Source organism: Gallus gallus, chromosome 1, assembly GCF_016699485.2.
Source record: "Gallus gallus isolate bGalGal1 chromosome 1, bGalGal1.mat.broiler.GRCg7b, whole genome shotgun sequence".
Lineage (NCBI taxonomy): Eukaryota > Metazoa > Chordata > Aves > Galliformes > Phasianidae > Gallus > Gallus gallus.
In genome coordinates, this window is record NC_052532.1 from 195,881,590 (window position 1) to 195,900,830 (window position 19,241).

The window sequence follows — 19,241 nt, forward strand, 5'->3', positions numbered from 1 at the left end:
GGCCTTCTGAGGTCCCAAGGGGCCTCCTGAGACCCCAAAGGGCCTTCTTAGATCCCAAGGGATCTCCGGAGGCCACAAAGGGCTTTCTCAGACCCCACAGGGCCTTTTGCCATGATGGTCTGCCTGGCTGCAGCTGAGGGCACAGTGTCCCCAGGGCTCCCATAGCACTGTGGGGCTGCCTGTCCCCAGAGGGCTCCCCCTTCTCGAGGTGCCTCTCCCAGCCCCCCACAGCAGGACATGGTCTAGCTGCCGTGACAGCAAACAGGCCTCCATGATAGCACATAAGCTGCTGCGTGCCTCAGGGTTTTGGTGTTCTTTGGAAAGGGAGGGGGGGCTGTGGGAGAATCGTGTGGAGAGTCGCATTAAATATGACGTTTAAATATTATTTAGTGCAATCACCACTGTGTTGTGGTTATACCTATCGCGAAACGAGGGTATTATGGCCCTTCGCGGCCGCCGTACGTCGCGCCCTCGTGCGGCAGCGAACCGCCCTGAGAGAGGGAGGAGGGTACCGCCGCCATCTTGGAAGCGGGCACGCAGCCCACTCTGCCTCCGGGGGCTGCTGCTCCCCGGGAGCGTACGAGGGGAACGTGGGGGTAGAGCAGGGCGTGAGGCTCCTCTGAGGGCGAGAGACAGCGCCGAAGCGGCTGCGGAGGTGAAAGAATGAGTCTGTGCCCGGATCCAAGATGTCGCCCGCGGCCTCAGCCGGAGGGGGCGGAACGTACGGCGGCGCGGCGGGGTCAGCGCCGTTGGCGGGAGCGGGAATTGGCGCTCGGCAGCCGTTGGGAGCCCGCGCCGGGAGCAGCGCGCCGCCGCCATGCACGTCGTGAAGCGCGGTGAGCGGGGCGGTGTGAGCGGGGGGACCGCGGGGAGCGGCTCTGGGCTCCGTCCCAGCCTTGGTCACGGAGCCCCCCTGGGCCCCGCGGCGTCGGTGCTCTGGGGATGGGCTCCTTGGCCTCCTCGCTGAAGGAGGTCGTGGCGAGGTGGGGGTCGAGCTCTGCTCTTGTCAGTAGGAGGAGGGGTGATGGCCTTCGTTTGTGCCGGGGGATGTTCGGGTTGGATATGAGGTAAAAGCCTCCTCTGCACGGGCTGTCCAGGGAGATGAGGGAGCCCCTGTGCCTGGAGGTGTTCCAGAGCCATGGAGAGGTGGCACTGAGGGACACAGAACCACCGAGGTTGGGAAAGACCTCCCAGATCATCCAGTCCGACCATCCACCTACCACCAATATAACCCCATTAGACCACAGCCCTGAGTGCTGCTCTGAAACATTTGGTCAGCACTGAACGTTCCTTGGACATGCACACGGTCAGCGGGCATGGTGGGATGGGTTGGGTTGGATGTGGGGATCTGGAGGCATTCAAGGCCAGGTGGATGTGGCTCTGGGCAGCCTGGGCTGCTGGTTGGCAACCCTGCACATAGCAGGGGGTTGGAACTGGATGAGCATTGTGGTCCTTTACAGTCCAGGCCATTCTGTGATTCTAGTGGACTTTTCCAACCTTAAGGATTCAGTGCACCCAAATGGGTTGTCCTTGCTGACTCCCAGCGTGGTTGGCTCCTTGTGTGAGGTGCTGGGTGGGATACAGTGCTTAACTCATCCGTTTCTTGTTGTTGGAGCTGCTGTTTGTAACCTCTTCCCCAACAGATGGACGCCAGGAGCGTGTCATGTTCGACAAGATCACATCACGCATCCAGAAGCTCTGCTATGGACTCAACGCTGACTTTGTGGACCCAGTGAGTGCCCTTTTTTCTGCTGGCCCATTCTCTGCACCTCATGTATATTTTCCAGGTGAAAAGAATAGAGTCATAGAATGACCTGGGTTGGAAAGGACCACAGTGCTCATCCAGTGCCAACCCCCTGCTATGTGCAGGGTCGCCAACCAGCAGCCCAGGCTGCCCAGAGCCACATCCAGCCTGGCCTTGAATGCCTGCAGGGATGGGGCATCCACAGCCTCCTTGGGCAACCTGTTCAGTGCGTCACCACCCTCTGGGGGAAAAGCTTCCTCCTCATATCTAACCTAAACCTCTCCTGTCTCAGTTTAAAACCATTCCCCCTTGTCCTATCACTATCCACCCTCGTAAACAGGCATTCCCCCTCCTGTTTATACACTCCCTTCAAGTACTGGAAGGCCACAATGAGGTCTCCCCGCAGCCTTCTCTTCTCCAAGCTAAACAAGCCCAGTTCCCTCAACCTTTCCTCACAGGAGAGGTGCTCCAGAATCATAGAATCATAGAATGGCCTGGGTTGCAAAGGACCATAATTATCATTGAGTTTCAACCCCCCTGCTATGTGCAGGGTCACCAACCACCAGACCAGGCTGCCCAGAGCCACATCCAGCCTGGCCTTGAATGCTTCCAGCCCTCTGATCATCTTAGTGGCCCTCCTCTGGACCCACTCTAATTGCTCCACGTCCTTCCTGTAGTGGGGGCCCCAGGCCTGGATGCAGTACTGCAGATGGGGCCTCATGAGAGCTGAGTAGAGGGGCACAATCACCTCCCTCTCCCTGCTGGCCACCCCTGTTTTAATGCAGCCCAGCACACAGTTGGCCTTCTGGGCTGGTGGTGATCTCTGCCAAAACCAACAGCTGTGAACAAGGAGTTGTTGTTACCTGCCGTTCATCTCGGCAAAAACCAAGCACAGGAACCTGTGCAGGAGCTGTTGGCAAATATATTTGTAACACCTTTCTTCTAACTGTCTGTGTTCTGATGCTTTTTGCTTCACAGGTGCAGAGTATGAGACTGAACTGTGAGAAGGTCTCTGCTTTGCCTGTTTAAACTGCTTTGGATAGATGGCCCAAATACTTTTGGAGTGATTGAGCTCCTTGTGCTTAAAAAGAGTGGTTTGTTGCCCTGAGTCTCAAATATTGGTTGTGGTGGATTGCTCTCAATCTCAACCTGCAAAGCTTGAGCAATGCTATGTGGAAATTAGACCTTGAGCCTCTCTTAAAACAAGGCGCCCTGTCTGTCTGTCAGAACCCCGCTGTCATTGTAATATCTCTGTTTCTTTTGAGCTGTGTAGGATTTTGGGTGTGTGTTGATCCCACCCACGTAAGCTCCTCTTTCCACAGCTTGTGCAGGGGATGACTCCTCATTTATGGCTATGAGATTGGTTCTGCACACCTGCATGAAACATCTGTACATTTGGAGTTGCCATCGTGGGCTCTTCTCTCATCTCTGAGATCTACTGATCTGTTTTCACATCTTACTTTGCACCTGTATGATAATTAGCATTCTTTACCAACAAGTGTAGTGCTCTTCAGCCACAGGTGGAGAGGAGGAGCATTGGCGACTTGTTTTCGTCCCAGCGATGCTGAAACACAAAGCGTGCTGCTGTGATCTCAGTGGGAAGGATTTGATGATGAGGACAAAAGCAAGAGTCCTGTGCCTCCTGAGTGCTCCCACCTTAATGATGAAGCTAATTTAACACAAAGTACTGCACACTTATGTACTCTGCAGTAGTGTGTGGGCTTTTCCCAGGAGGGGTCCCAGCTGGCAGATGGAGGTTAGGCAAAGGCACGGTGCAAAAGCCAGCATATCCCAGCAGGGCTGGGTTTTTTCTCTCTTGCTGTATCACTGTAAGCATAGCACTTGGACATTTCATCAGGCATTTTACAGTCAGGCTTCATCTTGGAGTTTCAAAACTTCTAAGCAAGCAGTCTTTTAAACTGACTTTTTTGTGTGGTCTTTGCTGTACTTCATTCCAGCCTTCAGGAAAGTGTCTGTGTAGAAGAGCTCGTTAATGGTTCTGTTCTGGGTTAATGGTTTCTGCTCTCTTTGCTCTCTCTTTGCTCTCCCTCCTGCCCCTCTGTCTCTTGGTTTAAAATTTTAGGAGCCGGTGTTTCACTGGTTTTGATTTGCTTTTCTAATTAAGGAGTGTAAAAGGTATTGCTTGGAGTGGAGAAGGTCTCTTATCCCAAAAGGCCGAAAGAAGGGATGTTTTAACAGGTAGCTGAGCTGCACCGTTTTCCTTTTCCAGGCCCAGATCACCATGAAAGTGATCCAGGGGCTGTACAGTGGGGTCACAACTGTGGAGCTGGATACCCTGGCTGCTGAGACAGCTGCAACCCTGACCACCAAGCACCCTGACTATGCTATACTGGCAGCAAGGATTGCAGTGTCCAACCTGCACAAAGAAACTAAGAAAGTATTCAGTGGTAAGTCTGCCTGGGGGCATTTAGCTAGCAGTTAGTCAGAAAGGGAGAAGGGGTTTTAGAGGGTATGAATACCCAAATGTTTCTTCAGCAGAAGTTACGGAGTACTCAGGATAACTGAAAATGCCATGGAGATGAAAACAGGTCAGTGAGGAATGTAACTGATTGAAATTAGGATGCACCCACTGTCTTTCCCATTCATTCCGTGTTACAAATTCTATCAAAAACATTACTAGGTAAGTGCTGAGGTCCCCAGATTAGTGCTAACACTGAGCAGGTAGAAGAGGTGTTGTGTTTGTGTGGACCTGGAAGGGATTACTTCCGAGGATGGGTAGTCCTGTCTGCTCAACCCTTGGAAACAAATGACAGATGTATGTTCTGCTGATGCATTTCTTATTAAATATGTTTCTATTGTAGATGTGATGGATGATCTCTACAACTACATAAACCCTCACAATGGGAAGCATTCACCAATGATCTCCAAGGAAACACTCGACATAGTTCTGGCCAACAAAGATGTATGTAACACTTCCCCAGTCCCAAGTTTTGGAAATACAGTGAACTAGTTCAGATGATTCATTTTCCTTATTTTTAAGTAAGCTGTTTGCTTTGGGACAAAAAGCCAATATAGGAATGAGTACAGATGATAACTGCTCTGGGGATTTTAAAAGAGGGTGTAAGAATGTCCTTCATGTAGGGGTGTTTTCCTGGAGGTCCTATTTGTCGTGACAGCACGGTTACTTCATGTGGGAGAAAGTACTTGGTGATGTAGCAGTGTTTGTGCACAGAGGAGAGAGAGGTGAGGCTTGGTGTCTCATTTCAAGCTGTTCCAGCCTCATGTTTTTATGGGGAAGTTGCATTCCTGTTTTGATTATATCTTGTATTTCTTGGTGTAGCCAACAATTGTGTGCTGTGCTTGAAAGAAATAGGGAACACTGCGTGTTTGTTTGAACTTGCCTGTTGTTCCCTCCTTCCTTCCCTCTGGTGTAGTGTCTGTTTCACTGGATTTGGGGGACTGGAAATACCAAACAATGACAGCATTGTTTTACCTGAATACGAGACCACAGAAATCAGAATGTCAATTTTTCTCTGTTATTCCCCTCAGCGCCTGAATTCTGCAATTATCTATGACAGAGACTTCTCCTACAACTATTTTGGCTTTAAGGTAAGAACATATTACTCACTTTACTCAAGAGAACCAAGCCTGCTGTGTTGATGCTTTTCTGAAGCTGAGTCACCTGGGAGGGATGGGAATCCTTGCAGAATCATTAGGTTTGAGCAAGAAGGGCATCAATGGGTTGGTAAAAACAAAGAGTACCTGCACCAAGGAGTTGCCTAACTGCATGACTCATGTGCTTTCTTCTTGGCTTTGCAGTGTACCCATGGCTGTATAACATTTTAGCTGTTGGGCTCTAAGCTTCTGCAGCAAATAGCGCTGAACGTGGCCGGAAGCTTCCCAGCTCCTGCTGTTCCTCGAGGGAATAATCTAATTCTTAATAACCCAAAAAAGGGGATTTTTGCTTTTTGCCATTGTTTTGTGTAAGAGTTCTCAGTGTGCCAACCTACGCGTTGTCTCCTTCCATGCTGCTGGAACATCTCCCCCACAGCCAGACCTGTCTGCTGTGCCTCCACCATCTGCTTCTGCTCCCCTCCCTGCATGCTGTTCTGTGCTGAATGGCTTTGGGGTGTGATGCAGTGGGCTCTGCAGGCTTAGCTGGGGAGCACTAGGCTTTTCATCATAGAATCATAGAATGGTCTGGGTTGAAAAGCACCGCAGTGATCATGTAGTTTCAGCCCCCTTGCTACGTGCAGGGTGGCCAACCAGCAGCCCAGGCTGCCCAGAGCCACATCCAGGCTGGCCTTGAATGCCTGCAGGGATGGGGCATCCACAGCCTCCTTGGGCAACCTGTTCAGTGCGTCACCACCCTCTGGGGGAAAAACTTCCTCCTCATATCCAACCTAAACCTCCCCTGTCTCAGTTTAAAACCATTCCCCCTTTTCCTATCAGTATCAGCCCATGGAAACAGCCATTTTCCTCCTGTTTGTACGCTCCCTTCAAGTACAGGAAGGCTGCAATGAGATCTCCCCGCAGCCTTCTCTTCTCCAAGCTAAACAAGCCCAGTCCCCTCAACCTTTCCTCATAGGAGAGGTGCTCCAGCCCTCTGACCATCTTAGTGGCCCTCCTCTGGACTCATTCCAAGAGCTCTGTGTCTTTCCATATCATTTAGTGCTTCTGGTGGCTTGTTGGCCACAGTGGGTCTCCAGATCTGGTGGTCTGTGTGTCCAACATGCATCTGGGAGCTTCTTCCACCAACACGTGTGATGTGGTGCACTTAGTGTGGGGGGAGCGGGCTGCAGTGAGGAAACCACTGGGGTGTGTGGGTCAGAGCAGCTGCTGAGTGGCCAAGGATGAAAAGAAGGAACCTTTACAGGGTGTTTGTGTGTTTCTGTATGTACAGAGATATGCATTTCTGACCTTCCCTCCTGTAATTACTGCTGTAATTCATTATCCACAATTCTAAAAGGCATCTGTTCAGAGTGTGAGATTACCATATTTGTTGGCTTGTGTGTTCAGCACCCCGCACAGCAGATTGTGATACAGGTTGTCCAGAAAGCATTATCACAGTGTAATTAATAATGCTGAGAGATAGCATTATGGAGAACAAATGCTCTCATGTTATCTCGTCTGAATTCACTGTGGGTTGAAAGGCAGTGATGAACCTTGCTGCTCCGTGCTCCCCTGCCACTCCCAGCATCCAAAGCTGAGTCCTCAGGGCTGGAATCTCATAATGGGTTTCTTTTTCAGTCATTAGCAACCCAACATGCTGTGCCATTGACAAGGGGAGGGCTGGAGTGCAAGGCTGGTGCTTCTGTTGAAACCTGGGATGAAGAGCATGTGAATGCTTGGGGTTGGAGCTCTCTGTATTAATGGGATGTTGTTGAAGCTGAAAATGTGAATGACCTCTAAAGTGTTCTTCCTTCTTAGACTCTGGAGCGTTCCTACTTGTTGAAAATCAACTCAAAAGGTAAGAACCACACAGAGTAGGGGGTGGGGAGGTAGATAGGCTATCTCATGGCCTTCCGTACAGAAATCCAGCAAAAGCTCTGAGTGCTGACTTTAACCAGTTGACGTGCTGTCTGTGCATGTGCTGCATCTCTTCTTGGCCAGGAATCTGCCATCCTTCTGGTGGCATTGCTGTGCTTGCATGAAAAACAGCTGATCACTGAAGAATGGCACTGTGGCAAGTGTACAGGAGTGTTCCAAATAATGCCAACGTGGCCTGGACAGCTGTGCTTCACCTGGGGTCAGATAGACCCCAGAGCTTTGAAAGCTCTGGTTATCTAGGATGAACTAGTTTCTGTCTGACAACCACTTCCATAACGCTGTGCACTTGTAAATGAACCTAAATTGAAAGGGCTGCTGTGCTATCACTGCCAGTCACTGCAGGCCCCTTAGCCTGACAATCTCAGGACACCAGAGATGGAGATGTTAATTGTAATACAATAAATATAGAGAGCAATTGGATGCTGGCTTGGATATTGGATTGCATTTTAACTGTTAATATAGATTTTTTTACCCCTCATTTTGAGCAGTGGAACAGGTGGTGGAGTGGGGCTGTGCAGTCTCAGCCCTGGAGTTTTTCAAGGCTGAACATAATGCTCTGATCCTCTGAGCTGACTCCTGAGCTATAGGTCTGCTGGGTCTCCTTCCAGTCTGAGCTATTCTGTGGGCCTGTGAAAAATACAGCTCTTAAGTGGTCCATTGCACATCACAACTTGTTCCCTTAGTCTGTACTAATTGTAACGTAACTGGCATTCTGTTCTCTCTCCCTTTTGTGTCCAGTTGCTGAGCGTCCTCAACACATGCTGATGAGGGTGGCAGTGGGAATCCACAAAAATGACATCGATGCTGCAATTGAGACTTACAATCTTCTGTCTGAAAGGTGGTTTACCCACGCCTCACCCACGCTGTTCAACGCAGGCACCAACCGCCCACAGCTCTCCAGGTACCTTTGGCTTCCAGGTGTGGGGCCCCCAATACAGGAAAGACAGGGAGCTGTTGGAGAGGGTCCAGAGGAGGGCCACAAAGATGCTCAGAGGGCTGCAGCACCTCCCCTACAAAGACAGGCTGAGGGAGCTGGGCTTGTTGAGCCTGGAGAAGAGAAGGCTGCGGGGTGACCTCAGTGCAGCCTTCCAGGACCTGAAGGGAGCCTACAAACAGGAGGGGAGGCAACTCTTTGAGAGGGGAGATAAGAGCAGGACAAGGGGAAATGGTGTGAAGCTGAAGGAGGGCAGATTGAGGTTGGATGTGAGGGGGAAGTTGTTGACAGAGAGAGTGGGGAGGTGCTGGAACAGCTGCCCAGAGAGGCTGTGGATGCCCCGTCCATCCGTGGAGGTATTGAAGGCCAGGTTGGATGGGGCCCTGGGCAGCCTGGGCTGGTATTGAGTGTGGAGTTCGGTGGCCCTGTGTGTGGTGGGGGGGTTGGAGCTTCATCATCCTTGAGGTCCCTTCCAACCCAGGCCATTCTGTGATTCCACGCTTTCCTAGTGCATAACTGGAGGAAGATCAAGTTCTGGAGGCTGGGTCTGTTCCAATGAAATGCCATCACAGCTTCTGAATCGAGGAGCTGTGTTTCTGGGATTCTTTTATGAAGGCTTGAGAAGTGTTCTTTGCATAGCACATTAAGGTTACAATGTCTGCCATTGTTTTTCTGCAGCCCTAATGAGATACTTACAGTTTCTTGTTGGTTTTATTTTAATACTAAAGCTGTTTGTTTTCATTAGTTGTTTCCTGCTGTGCATGAAGGATGACAGCATTGAGGGAATCTATGACACTCTGAAGCAGTGTGCCCTGATCTCCAAGTCTGCTGGTGGGATTGGGCTGGCTGTGAGCTGCATCCGCGCCACGGGCAGCTATATTGCTGGGGTGAGTGTGCAGATGGTGTATGCAGCAGAGTAACCTTCTGCTGTGGGGAAATGCCTGTACTCCAGCTGCCAAACCAGCACTACTTCTGTCGAGTCACCTGAGCACAGCGGCTTGTACAGCTCCATAGTCCTTCATTTCATTATGCCCTAAAACAAAAAGGTTGGTTTTCCTTAGTGCTTGGGTACCCTTAGAGAAGTCCTTGCAACAAGCTGATCTGATTCTGCTGCCTGATCAGACAATTCCAACTTATTTATGTGTTAGCAGCCTAGGAACATGCCTGGAGGCCAATGCATTGACCCTTTCCCTCTTTATGGTTCAGCTACCGAAGGTATTCAGTGGACATAGGTGGATTTTTTTCTTTTGGTCACTGTCTACGGAACCTCTGCAAGACTCCAGATTGCCTTGTGTTGAGGAAATCAGTTAATGATGGATTTCTTTAATTTAAAAAAAGGAAGTGTGGAGGGTCCAGGGGTGGGTGATGGTGCCACCAAAGCACTGACTGAAGTGATCGTTTTCCAGCTTTCAAGATAGGAGTTCTGCTGATGGCTGAAAGTTGCTTTTTCAGTAACGATGGTTTTGCTGTGCTTCTACAGACTAATGGCAACTCCAATGGACTTGTTCCTATGCTGAGGGTGTACAACAACACTGCTCGCTACGTGGATCAAGGTGGTAACAAGGTAATGGCTTTCCATTAAATTGGGGGGAAAGAGGGGATCCACGCCAGAGGGGGAGTTCACCTGTGGAAGGCTGAAACAGAGACAGCAGTGATGCAGTGGTAGTTGACACATTATTAGAAAATGGACATATTTCCCTCCCTGTTGGTAGTCTAGTGTTCTCCTTTGACTGTGCATACTGTCATGCAGGTATATCTTCTGGTATATGTCTGCTGCGTGATACGTACACTTAAGATCATCTCTTGCAGTGGTTATCAATCACTCCTTGGATTGAATCAAGCTGTAAGGCTGCAGAAAGTTTCTTGTTCTGCATCCTTTGCATTCAGGTAGTCCAAAGGCCAATGGAGGTATGACTCAATAGGTAAACCTAGGAATTGTCAGGCTCCTTTGCTGACACAGAAGAAATTATTTTCATTAAGAATCTGGAACTAGTAGCACGGCCTAGCTCCAATGAGAGCAACAGTAATACAAAACAGTACATGGGAATTGCCTTAATGAGACTATCAAACTGATTTTAGTTAGTTTAAGGCATTATGTGCACATAGCAGCAGTGTGAGAGGGTTTCATTTTCAGAATGATTTGTTCTGATCTTGACTCCGTTGTCTGTATCAGAGACCTGGGGCTTTTGCCATCTACCTGGAGCCGTGGCATCTGGACATCTTTGAGTTTCTTGACTTAAAGAAGAACACTGGGAAAGAAGAGCAGCGTGCCAGAGACCTTTTCTTTGCCCTCTGGATTCCTGATCTCTTCATGAAGAGAGTTGAAACCAACCAGGTAAGGAGCTTGCTGGGTGCAGAGTAGGTGTGTTAATGGAGTAGCATGGCGTTCACAAAGTGGTGCAGAGCTGTCCTAGCAGCAGAGCTCTTCCTGATGAGGTTGCTGTACCCCAGCTGAGCACTAGGTTGTGCAAGTGGAGAACTCCAGTGGAATACTTCACTTCAGGGCTTAATCACTTACATACTTACATGCCAAATTTTTACTCTGCAGTTTCCATATAGCATCAAAATCTTCTCAGTAATTAGAGCCTCATACGACTGCTTGTTATTCCTTGAAAATGGGTTACATCCTGAGAATCAGTCACTTCAGGATTAGAAGTTTGTCGTAAGGATTCATGCAATTGATTTTTAAATAGATCAGACTACTCCAGTGAACACCTTCCCCGTGCCTGCTAGAAAAGCTGGCTCCTACTTTTTCAGGATGGGAAATGTGAGCTTTCATTTTTTCTGTTTACAGCAGGATCTGCTGATGAAGTTGAATGCTGTTAATTAGCGAGGCACCTACAGATTTTGAGTATTTTTTCCTTCTTACAGGACTGGTCCTTAATGTGCCCAAATGAGTGTCCTGGCCTAGATGAGGTCTGGGGAGAGGAATTTGAGAAACTATATGAGAGGTAAGGAAAGTGAGCAGGCTTTTATACAATGGCCATCTGATTGCAGAACTGCCCCTGTGTGGTATCTGGGAGCCAAAGCACAGGGCTGTCATGCTGGCTTAGAAGGGGCTGCTCAGTTAAGTTGTCACAATGATAGCAATGACACAAGTGGGGATATCCAGTTACTGCTGCTTCAAAGTGTGAGCTGCTCAATGTAGGGTATGTATGAAAGGTTATTTTAGAGTGAAGTTCTGAAATGGTCCCCACTTAAAGCAGTAGGTGGCTCTGTTTTGAGCGAATTGTGTGGGGTGCTTTAGGGAAAGCTTCCTATTTCCTTTATTCAGTACAGTCTTGGCACTTTGCTGTTCAGGCTCTGCTGGCTAATTTAAAATTGAGAGGGGTTGTGCCTTCTTGGGAACCTGATGAATAGTTGATCATAGAATCACAGAGTTGATTCCTGTGCTGTTTCTGGAGAGTCTGGGAGTCACCAAGCACCGTGTGCCCCTTGCAGCTATGAGAAGCAAGGTCGTGTCCGCAGAGTGGTGAAGGCCCAGCAGCTCTGGTACGCCATCATCGAATCACAGACAGAGACTGGCACACCTTACATGCTGTACAAAGACTCTTGCAACAGGAAGAGCAATCAGCAGAACTTGGGGACCATCAAATGCAGCAATCTGTGCACAGAAATAGTGGAGTATACCAGCAAAGATGAGGTAAGTGGAGAGCAGCAACTTGCAGCAGTTTAGGAAAGCTGTAAATGCTCTCATTGCAGCTTTTTAGAGTAGAGCCAACCCTTGGCTGGGGAAGGGAGCAGGGGTTTGCCTCGAGTGTGTACAGCTCTTCCATTGGATCTGTGTGTGCGTGTGTGTGTGTGGGGAGGTGTCCCCTCCTTTCCAACTCCTGTTGAGGATTTGGTATTAAAAGAAGGTACCCATCAAAGTGAACCTCTGGCAGAAATGAGCTTTTTGGCATGCAGGCAGGTGGTGTAAATACGTCTTACCTCCAGATCTGAATTTCAGTAATAATTCTCTGAGTTCTCATCTCATTTAGGTGCTCTGCAGAGTTGCTATGCTTGGGCTGCAGCACTGCTAACAGGAGTAAAGAAAGGATGCAGAAATGAGATAGTACTAATGCAACATGGGACATTTCTAGTGCAGTTAAGCTCTTGAGGCTGTTAAAGCTGAAAGTATCAGCTTCTACTGCCTGAGCTGAGCCGAGCTGTTCCAATTATCCTGGGGTTGGAAATGAAGTGATTGTTAAAAATAACAAGGACAGTGCTCTGCTATATTCTGGATCTTATGAAGATCATCTACTGATGCTAATAAGAAGCAGTTGGGCTTAATTCCTGGAAGGAAAGCTCGCAGGCTAGGATTTTTATGGTGCTACTGATACCAACTAACTCTTTTTGAATTGTTATTATCCTTTCTCCAGCTTGTAAAAAGCATACAAGTGAGAACTGTGTCTTTGCAGCCTCTTAGCTTGCTTGGTGTTTTGTTTGGATAGAGAGCACGCTCTGGAATTGAGGCGGTGTGTCTTTTGCAGGAGGTGTTGGCTGACACATTGTTTTCAATGTTTTCTTCTCCACAGGTGGCAGTTTGTAATTTGGCCTCCATAGCCCTGAATATGTACGTCACTTCAGAGCACACGTATGATTTCAAGAAGCTAGCTGAAGTCACTAAGGTTATTGTCCGAAACCTGAACAAAATCATTGACATCAACTACTACCCTGTGCCAGAGGTGAGTGCTGTGCTGCACTGCTATGGAGCTGACAGCAACCCAGGAGCTGTGACAGAGGCCCTGCTGCTCTCTGCAGTCCCAGTTTGGTCTTGGGCAGAAGGAATCAGTGGGGGATTCTGAGGAACCACTCCACCCAGAGTGGTTCCTCGGTGAAGCACCTGTAGTAAAAGCTTCCCCTTGAGATGGTTCTGCAGTTGGATTTGTTTATGTGTGTGTGGACTTTCATAAAGCACGAGGCGTGAAGTGGGAAGCAGAACAGAGGGAATGGTCCTGGAACTCAGCCTTGAGCTGTTGGTTTTGTACATTTTTGAGTGTGCGTGGATAGTTTTGTGGAAGGGGAGGCAGAGGGTTGGGAGTTCTTGAAGGGGGAGAGGATGCAGAGTTATGTGCATTGCAAGAACAGAAGGGCAAGCAGCAGGGCTGGGTGTTGGAGAAGGGAATAAGCAAATATTCCAAGTTGGAGGCCAAACCTGATGAAGATCACTTTTATTCCAAGCATGTACAATTAGAGTACTTGAATTCAAATATCTTCATGGATCTGTTTTTCAAGAAGCATTCGACATTCCTTTCTAATCACACCTTTATTGGGTCAGATTGAGCAATTAGAATTAGTGATCACTTCAAACAAACTTAATCGGGATCCTCCAATTCCTGCCTTACCAAACACTGAGCAGTGGGGAGCTGGGTGGAACTCAGAGCTGGGTCACTGCAGCAGAATGGACTGCCAATAAAAATGAGGGCAGCGGTAGGGGGAGGTCAGAGTTCCTTCCAGAGGTTCTATCCAACTCACTCTGTTTCCATGTAGCTCAAGTAATGATTCCCTCTGCTTGAATCCCCTGCAGGCGGAGCGCTCCAACAGACGCCACCGTCCCATTGGCATTGGTGTGCAGGGCCTGGCTGATGCCTTCATCCTGATGAGGTTCCCCTTCGAAAGTCCTGAGGCGCAGCGCCTGAACCAGCAGATCTTTGAGACCATTTATTATGGTGCTCTGGAAGCTAGCTGTGAGCTTGCTGAGCAGCAGGGGCCATATGAAACATATGAGGGTTCTCCTGTCAGCAAAGGGGTAAGTGCCAGGAAGTGTCCTGCTTCAGGACACTTGAAATACAGGTTGTGTGATTGCCTGTGGGCTTTGATACAGAAGGAGAGGTATGATTGAAACTTTGTAATTGTAGAATCATAGAATTTCTCAGGTTGGAAAAGACCTCAAAGATCATTGAGTCCAACCACAACCCAACCATCCTACCCTAACTCTAACAGCCCTCTGCTAAATCATGTCCCTGAGCACCACATCCAGAGGTTGTTAAACACATCCAGGGATGGTGACTCAGCCACCTCCCTGAGCAGCCCATTCCAGTGCTTAACAACCCTTTCAGTAAAGAAGTGTTTCCTGTTATCCAACCTAAACCTCCCCTGGCACAACTTGAGGCCATTTCCCCTCGTCCTGTCACCTGCCAGCAGTGAGAAAAGAACAACCCTGCTCTGCTGCAATCACCTTTCAGGTATTGGAAGAGAGCAATGAGGTTTCCCCTCAGCCTCCTCTTCCCCAGACTAAACAGCTCCAGTTCCTTCAGTCTCTCCTTGTAGGCCATATTCTCCAAGCCCTTTCCCAGCCTTGTTGCCCCTTCCAGCACCTCCATGTCCTTTCTGTATGGAGATGCCCAAAACTGAGCACAGCACTTGAGGTGGGGCCTCACCAGTGCCAAGTACAGTGATGCATCAGAGCAAAGGGTGCTATTTTTCTTCCATCATCTGACTATTAAAGTGCATTAAGGAATGCATAAGGTAAATTGAAGTGGAAGACAAAAGAAAAGCTTCAGCCTCTGCTTGGGAGCCCTTCTGTGCAGTTAAGAGAATGGGTGTGAGATTATGATACAGGAGCTTAGCTGAGACTGAACCTTAGAGAACAAGAATGGCAGATCAATCTATAGCATGATTTATGAAGTTCAGAGAAAATAATTTGTGTTCTTCAGATTCTTCAGTACGACATGTGGAATGTCACCCCATCTGATCTGTGGGACTGGAAGGCTTTAAAGGAGAAGATTGCAAAGTGAGTAATCTTGCATGGTTAGTTTTACGTGTAAATTGTGTTGGATATGTTATGTCTGAAAACAAAAGGTTGGCTGCAAGAATTCAAATGGCCCTATATATTTCCCTGTTATTTCCTTCCCCTCCTAGGTTTTTCTTTGTGGATGGCTTTCTTTGTTTTTGTGGTTACATACAGGGTGTGCCCACCCCTTAGGCTCTGTTCTAACAGATTTCTGTGTGTGTGAGCTGAGAATTTCTGATTTATTCCTGGGTCTTTTCTCTCCTTTCTCCCTTGGTTGAAGATTTCTAACTCGTGGCTTTCATTGCCAGGTATGGTGTCAGAAACAGTCTTCTCCTTTCCCCTATGCCAACTGCTTCCACTGCTCAGATCCTGGGCAACAATGAATCCATTGAGCCCTACACCAGCAACATCTACACACGCAGAGTCCTTTCAGGAGAGTTCCAGGTAAGCACTTGAAGGAGCTTTGCCAAAGAGCCTTTCTGTAGTTGTAGTTTCAGTAACTTTCATCATTGGAAAAGGCAAAATGGAGGCTACTGATTGATTAGTCTCCTATGAAGAAAGGTTGAGGGAACTGGGCTTGTTTAGCTTGGAGAAGAGAAGGCTGCAGGAAGACCTCATTGTGGCCTTCCAGTACTTGAAGGGAGCACATAAACAGGAGGGGTGTCTGGACTGTGTGCTGGCTGCTATGGGGTATGCAAAATTTTAAAGTGCTGTTTTTCTCTAGGAAAAAACAATCCACTTCATTAGACCTTGACACCCTTTGCTGCGTGGGTCAGGTGCAGGGCTTCCTTAGATATTAGGAGAAAATTTTTCCCCCAGAGGGTGGTGACGCACTGAACAGGTTGCCCAAGGAGGCTGTGAATGCCCCATCCCTGCAGGCATTCAAGGCCAGGCTGGATGTGGCTCTGGGCAGCCTGGGCTGCTGGTTGGTGACCCTGCACATAGCAGGGGGTTGAAATGAGATGAGCATTGTGGGCCTTTTCAACCCAGGCTGTTCTGTGATACTATGATTCTAGACAGATACCCCAGCAAGCAGAATTTTGCTTAGTGCTACCTGGAGAATGAAAGTTTGGCAGTGCTGCACAAGGTCTTGTGTAAATGTTAGAAAATCCCTATGCATGTTGGTGTGGATTTTTCCTCTAGGTGAAAAATCTCCTCTAGGAGGTGCAGCTGTGCTGTAAGGCAGGGCACGTAGCTTAGAGTATACAGTGCTTTCATTCCTTGGCCTTTGCTGCTTACAGGTTGTGAACCCACACTTGTTGAAAGATCTCACGGAGAGGGGTCTGTGGAATGAGGAGATGAAGAACCAAATCATTGCTCACAACGGCTCCATCCAGGTATGCATGGAAGCAAGGGAGGTGCTGGGACTCCCTCCAGTGTGATGAATGCTGGTGGGACAGCTGGGAGCAGATTTGCCACACAGTGATTTTAGGGTCTGCTGTGCATGAATGACTCAACCAGCCTGGGAGGAGAAGCCTTAGTCTGGAACATTTCCATGAGAAAGATGAGGGAATGTGCCTGAGCTGAGCTGTAATTTGTTCCTGCTGGAGCTTGCCCATGGAACAGAGAATTCCAATGGAAATATGCAACTAATAATTACTTGAACAAATAGAGAGCTGGGCTGCTTTGCTTTACGCAGATTCCACAACTGTTTGGATTCCCCTTTGTCACAGAGATTGTGAAGGGGTAATTTTGTAGCAGAGAGTGGGCTTGAGACAGGAGCTGAGTACGTGGCATCCAGATCTGGAAGGTGTGTGTAGGAGAATCTGTACGGGATGGATTATTTATGCTCTGGGGGTTGAAATGCTGCTGTGCTTGGAGTCACACACGCTAAAAAAAGTGCATCCTCCGTGTGCAGTTGGACATGAGTGGGAGTGCTGGAGTGCTTCTTGTAAAGCCTCACAACTATTTAGGACACAACATGAACGTTCTATTTGAAAACAGCTTTTTTTTTCTCTTAAATACTCCAACGTAGACCACCTTCTGAGAGCAACTAAGGTTTCTTTGTGTTCGAGTGCTTTCAGATCCAAAATGTTTGGGTTCAGTGAGGGAGCTGCAGCTGCAGGAATTCTAATGTGGCAAAATCAGTAATTTGTGAAGGGTTTGTATGCATGAATATGAACATTTGAGCAGTCACGGGTTATGCTGCATTGCAAAGCTCTTCCTTTCAGAATATATCTGAGATTCCTGCTGACTTGAAGCAGCTCTATAAGACAGTGTGGGAGATCTCCCAGAAAACTGTCCTCAAGATGGCAGCAGACAGAGGAGCTTTCATTGACCAGAGCCAATCTCTCAACATCCACATCGCAGAACCCAACTATGGCAAACTCACCAGCATGCACTTCTATGGGTGGAAGCAGGTATGTGGGGGGGCTGGGTGGGAGGTTTGTTCAGAACAAGAGAACAAATGGGGCTCGATAAGTGCCTTCATGAAAAATTGGTCTTGCTGACTCTTAGAAGGCTGAATGGCCATTTCCTCCCAAGAATCCAGCATTACTAGTGGAATCTCTCTCCTGAGCAATAAAGCTGCAGATCCTGTGGCATTGCTCCCATTAGTTGTGCTCACAAGGCATCACTGTGAGGCAGTTGCAGTGGTGTGGCCTGCAGGAGGGCAGATTCAGCAGCTCCTTTTGGCTCTATCACTTGCCAGCCCGTTCCAGCTCCTGGATTTGTGCTTTTTCCTCTGCAGGGTCTGAAGACTGGCATGTATTACCTAAGGACGAAGCCAGCTGCTAACCCCATCCAGTTCACCTTGAACAAAGAGAAACTCAGAGAGAGGGAGAAGGCCTCTGAGGAAGAGAAGGAGAGGAATAAAGCAGCCATGGTGTGCTCCCTGGAGAACCGTGATGAGTGCATGATGTGCGGCTCCTAATGGGTCAGCCCTGCAGTGCCAGCAGAGCCACTCCACCCCGTGGATCCCATCTGAGATAGGTGCAGTTAGTGTAACTTCAGGGCGGAGGAGCTTGCTGGAACTGTGGCAGGAGGGTGATCACTGTAGTGTATGGTAGCTTCCCCAGCTGAGCATTAGGGGTTGGTGCACATGTATGGGTAGAGTGCATAAGAAGTTTGTATATTGCTTTTGTAGCTGGGCTTCCTGGAAACCTAAGTGCTCTTGCATGGTCTTGGGTTGAACCCTTCAGAAAGGACTTTTCCTGAACAGATGGGGAAAGTGCTAACGCCACTTACAGGTCTGTCCTTGGGACTGGAGACAGTTCTTCTCATTTACTAAAGACTCATATTCTGTCTTTGGAGACAACAGCAAACCTGACTGACATCTCCTTTGCTGTGATAAAACACCAGGAAAAGAACCCTAGGCTGGGTGTGTGGTATGCCTGATATGCAGTCTGCCTTGGCAAAGCAGCAGTTTATGTTAAGCTTGAAAAGGTATTGTGTGCACATCTAGCAGTGAGTCCCTTCTCCTACCATTTAGCCCTGTCCCCAACTCTTCCCTTTCCAATGATGCAGAGTGCTGGTGGGTGCCTTGCTGCTTGGAGGTTTCCTTTCCTGCTCTGAGCCTGCATGAATGGCACTGCACTCAGTTCTGCTTTCCAGCTCTGAACAGGAAATGGCACAATTGCTGCAGTGTGTTCTATTCTGTATCAAAAACCCATTCAAGTTTCTATCAGTTTGCTGGTAATAGAATTCTATGCTGTCCTTGAGCTGAAAGCCTTGAAAGTGCACACACCATCTTTTCTGAAGCGCTGCATTCACCCACCCCAGCTGGTTACTTGAAATTTTAGAAACATGCTTTTTACTTCTCTGTGTACTTAACTCCCTGCTCTAATGCCGTGGGGCTTCATCACCCAGTTCTTAAATATTTATTGAATTTGTGTACCATACAGCTAACTCGTTAATCCACAAATCTCAATAAAACGTGGTATGTCAAAGGAATGAAGGGCAGCATCTTGGGAATGGTATTTTGATGAAACCTGTACTGTAGCAGCTGGAGACAGGAGCCTTTTTTGGTGAGAGCTGCACCTAATGCACACAGTTCCATGTCTGAGGGCTGCTGCTGTGTGTGTGCCAGGATCCTGTGTTTGTTTGGGTACCCCGCTGAGCTCAGAGTGGTGTCTGTCCTTTAGAAGGTTTGGGCTGAAGGTAAGGCCATGTAGTACCATGTCCACGTTTCAGTAACGTGCAGGGGAGGTGGGCTGAGTTCATGGAGCAAACCTGTGGCTGTGCCAGATGTAAGGTTTGGACCCTTGTGTCTTTTTCCTCCAGCACTTGTTCCATTTCTTCTGCTCCCAGTTCCTCTCATAAGGCACTAGTGAAAATATCTTGGGGAAATGCCTCTCTTTGCTTCTAAGGGAAGATTGTTAGGTCTAAACACCACTCCT

General features: G+C 48.4%; 1 protein-coding gene across 1 annotated transcript; it reads left to right on the forward strand.

The window, feature by feature from the left end:
• The first annotated feature begins 745 nt into the window (after positions 1 to 745).
• RRM1 (ribonucleotide reductase catalytic subunit M1) lies at positions 746 to 18,795 on the forward strand. Its single transcript, NM_001030837.2, has 19 exons — positions 746 to 836; positions 1,644 to 1,732; positions 3,975 to 4,152; positions 4,567 to 4,667; positions 5,255 to 5,314; positions 7,136 to 7,175; positions 7,994 to 8,156; positions 8,935 to 9,076; positions 9,670 to 9,753; positions 10,363 to 10,524; positions 11,061 to 11,140; positions 11,631 to 11,832; positions 12,707 to 12,856; positions 13,699 to 13,920; positions 14,828 to 14,904; positions 15,213 to 15,348; positions 16,146 to 16,241; positions 17,076 to 17,264; positions 17,594 to 18,795. The coding sequence occupies exons 1-19, from the start codon at positions 818 to 820 to the stop codon at positions 17,774 to 17,776; spliced, it is 2,373 nt and encodes a 790-aa protein (NP_001026008.2). The 5' UTR covers positions 746 to 817; the 3' UTR covers positions 17,777 to 18,795.
• Positions 18,796 to 19,241: the final 446 nt, after the last annotated feature.

Bases quoted from the DNA above. Each gene is read 5' to 3' on its own strand.
- RRM1 (NM_001030837.2), top strand. The intron at 8,157-8,934 runs GTACCTTTGGCT...TGTTTTCATTAG, and splicing joins AACCGCCCACAGCTCTCCAG to TTGTTTCCTGCTGTGCATGA. The intron at 11,833-12,706 runs GTAAGTGGAGAG...TCTTCTCCACAG, and splicing joins AGTATACCAGCAAAGATGAG to GTGGCAGTTTGTAATTTGGC.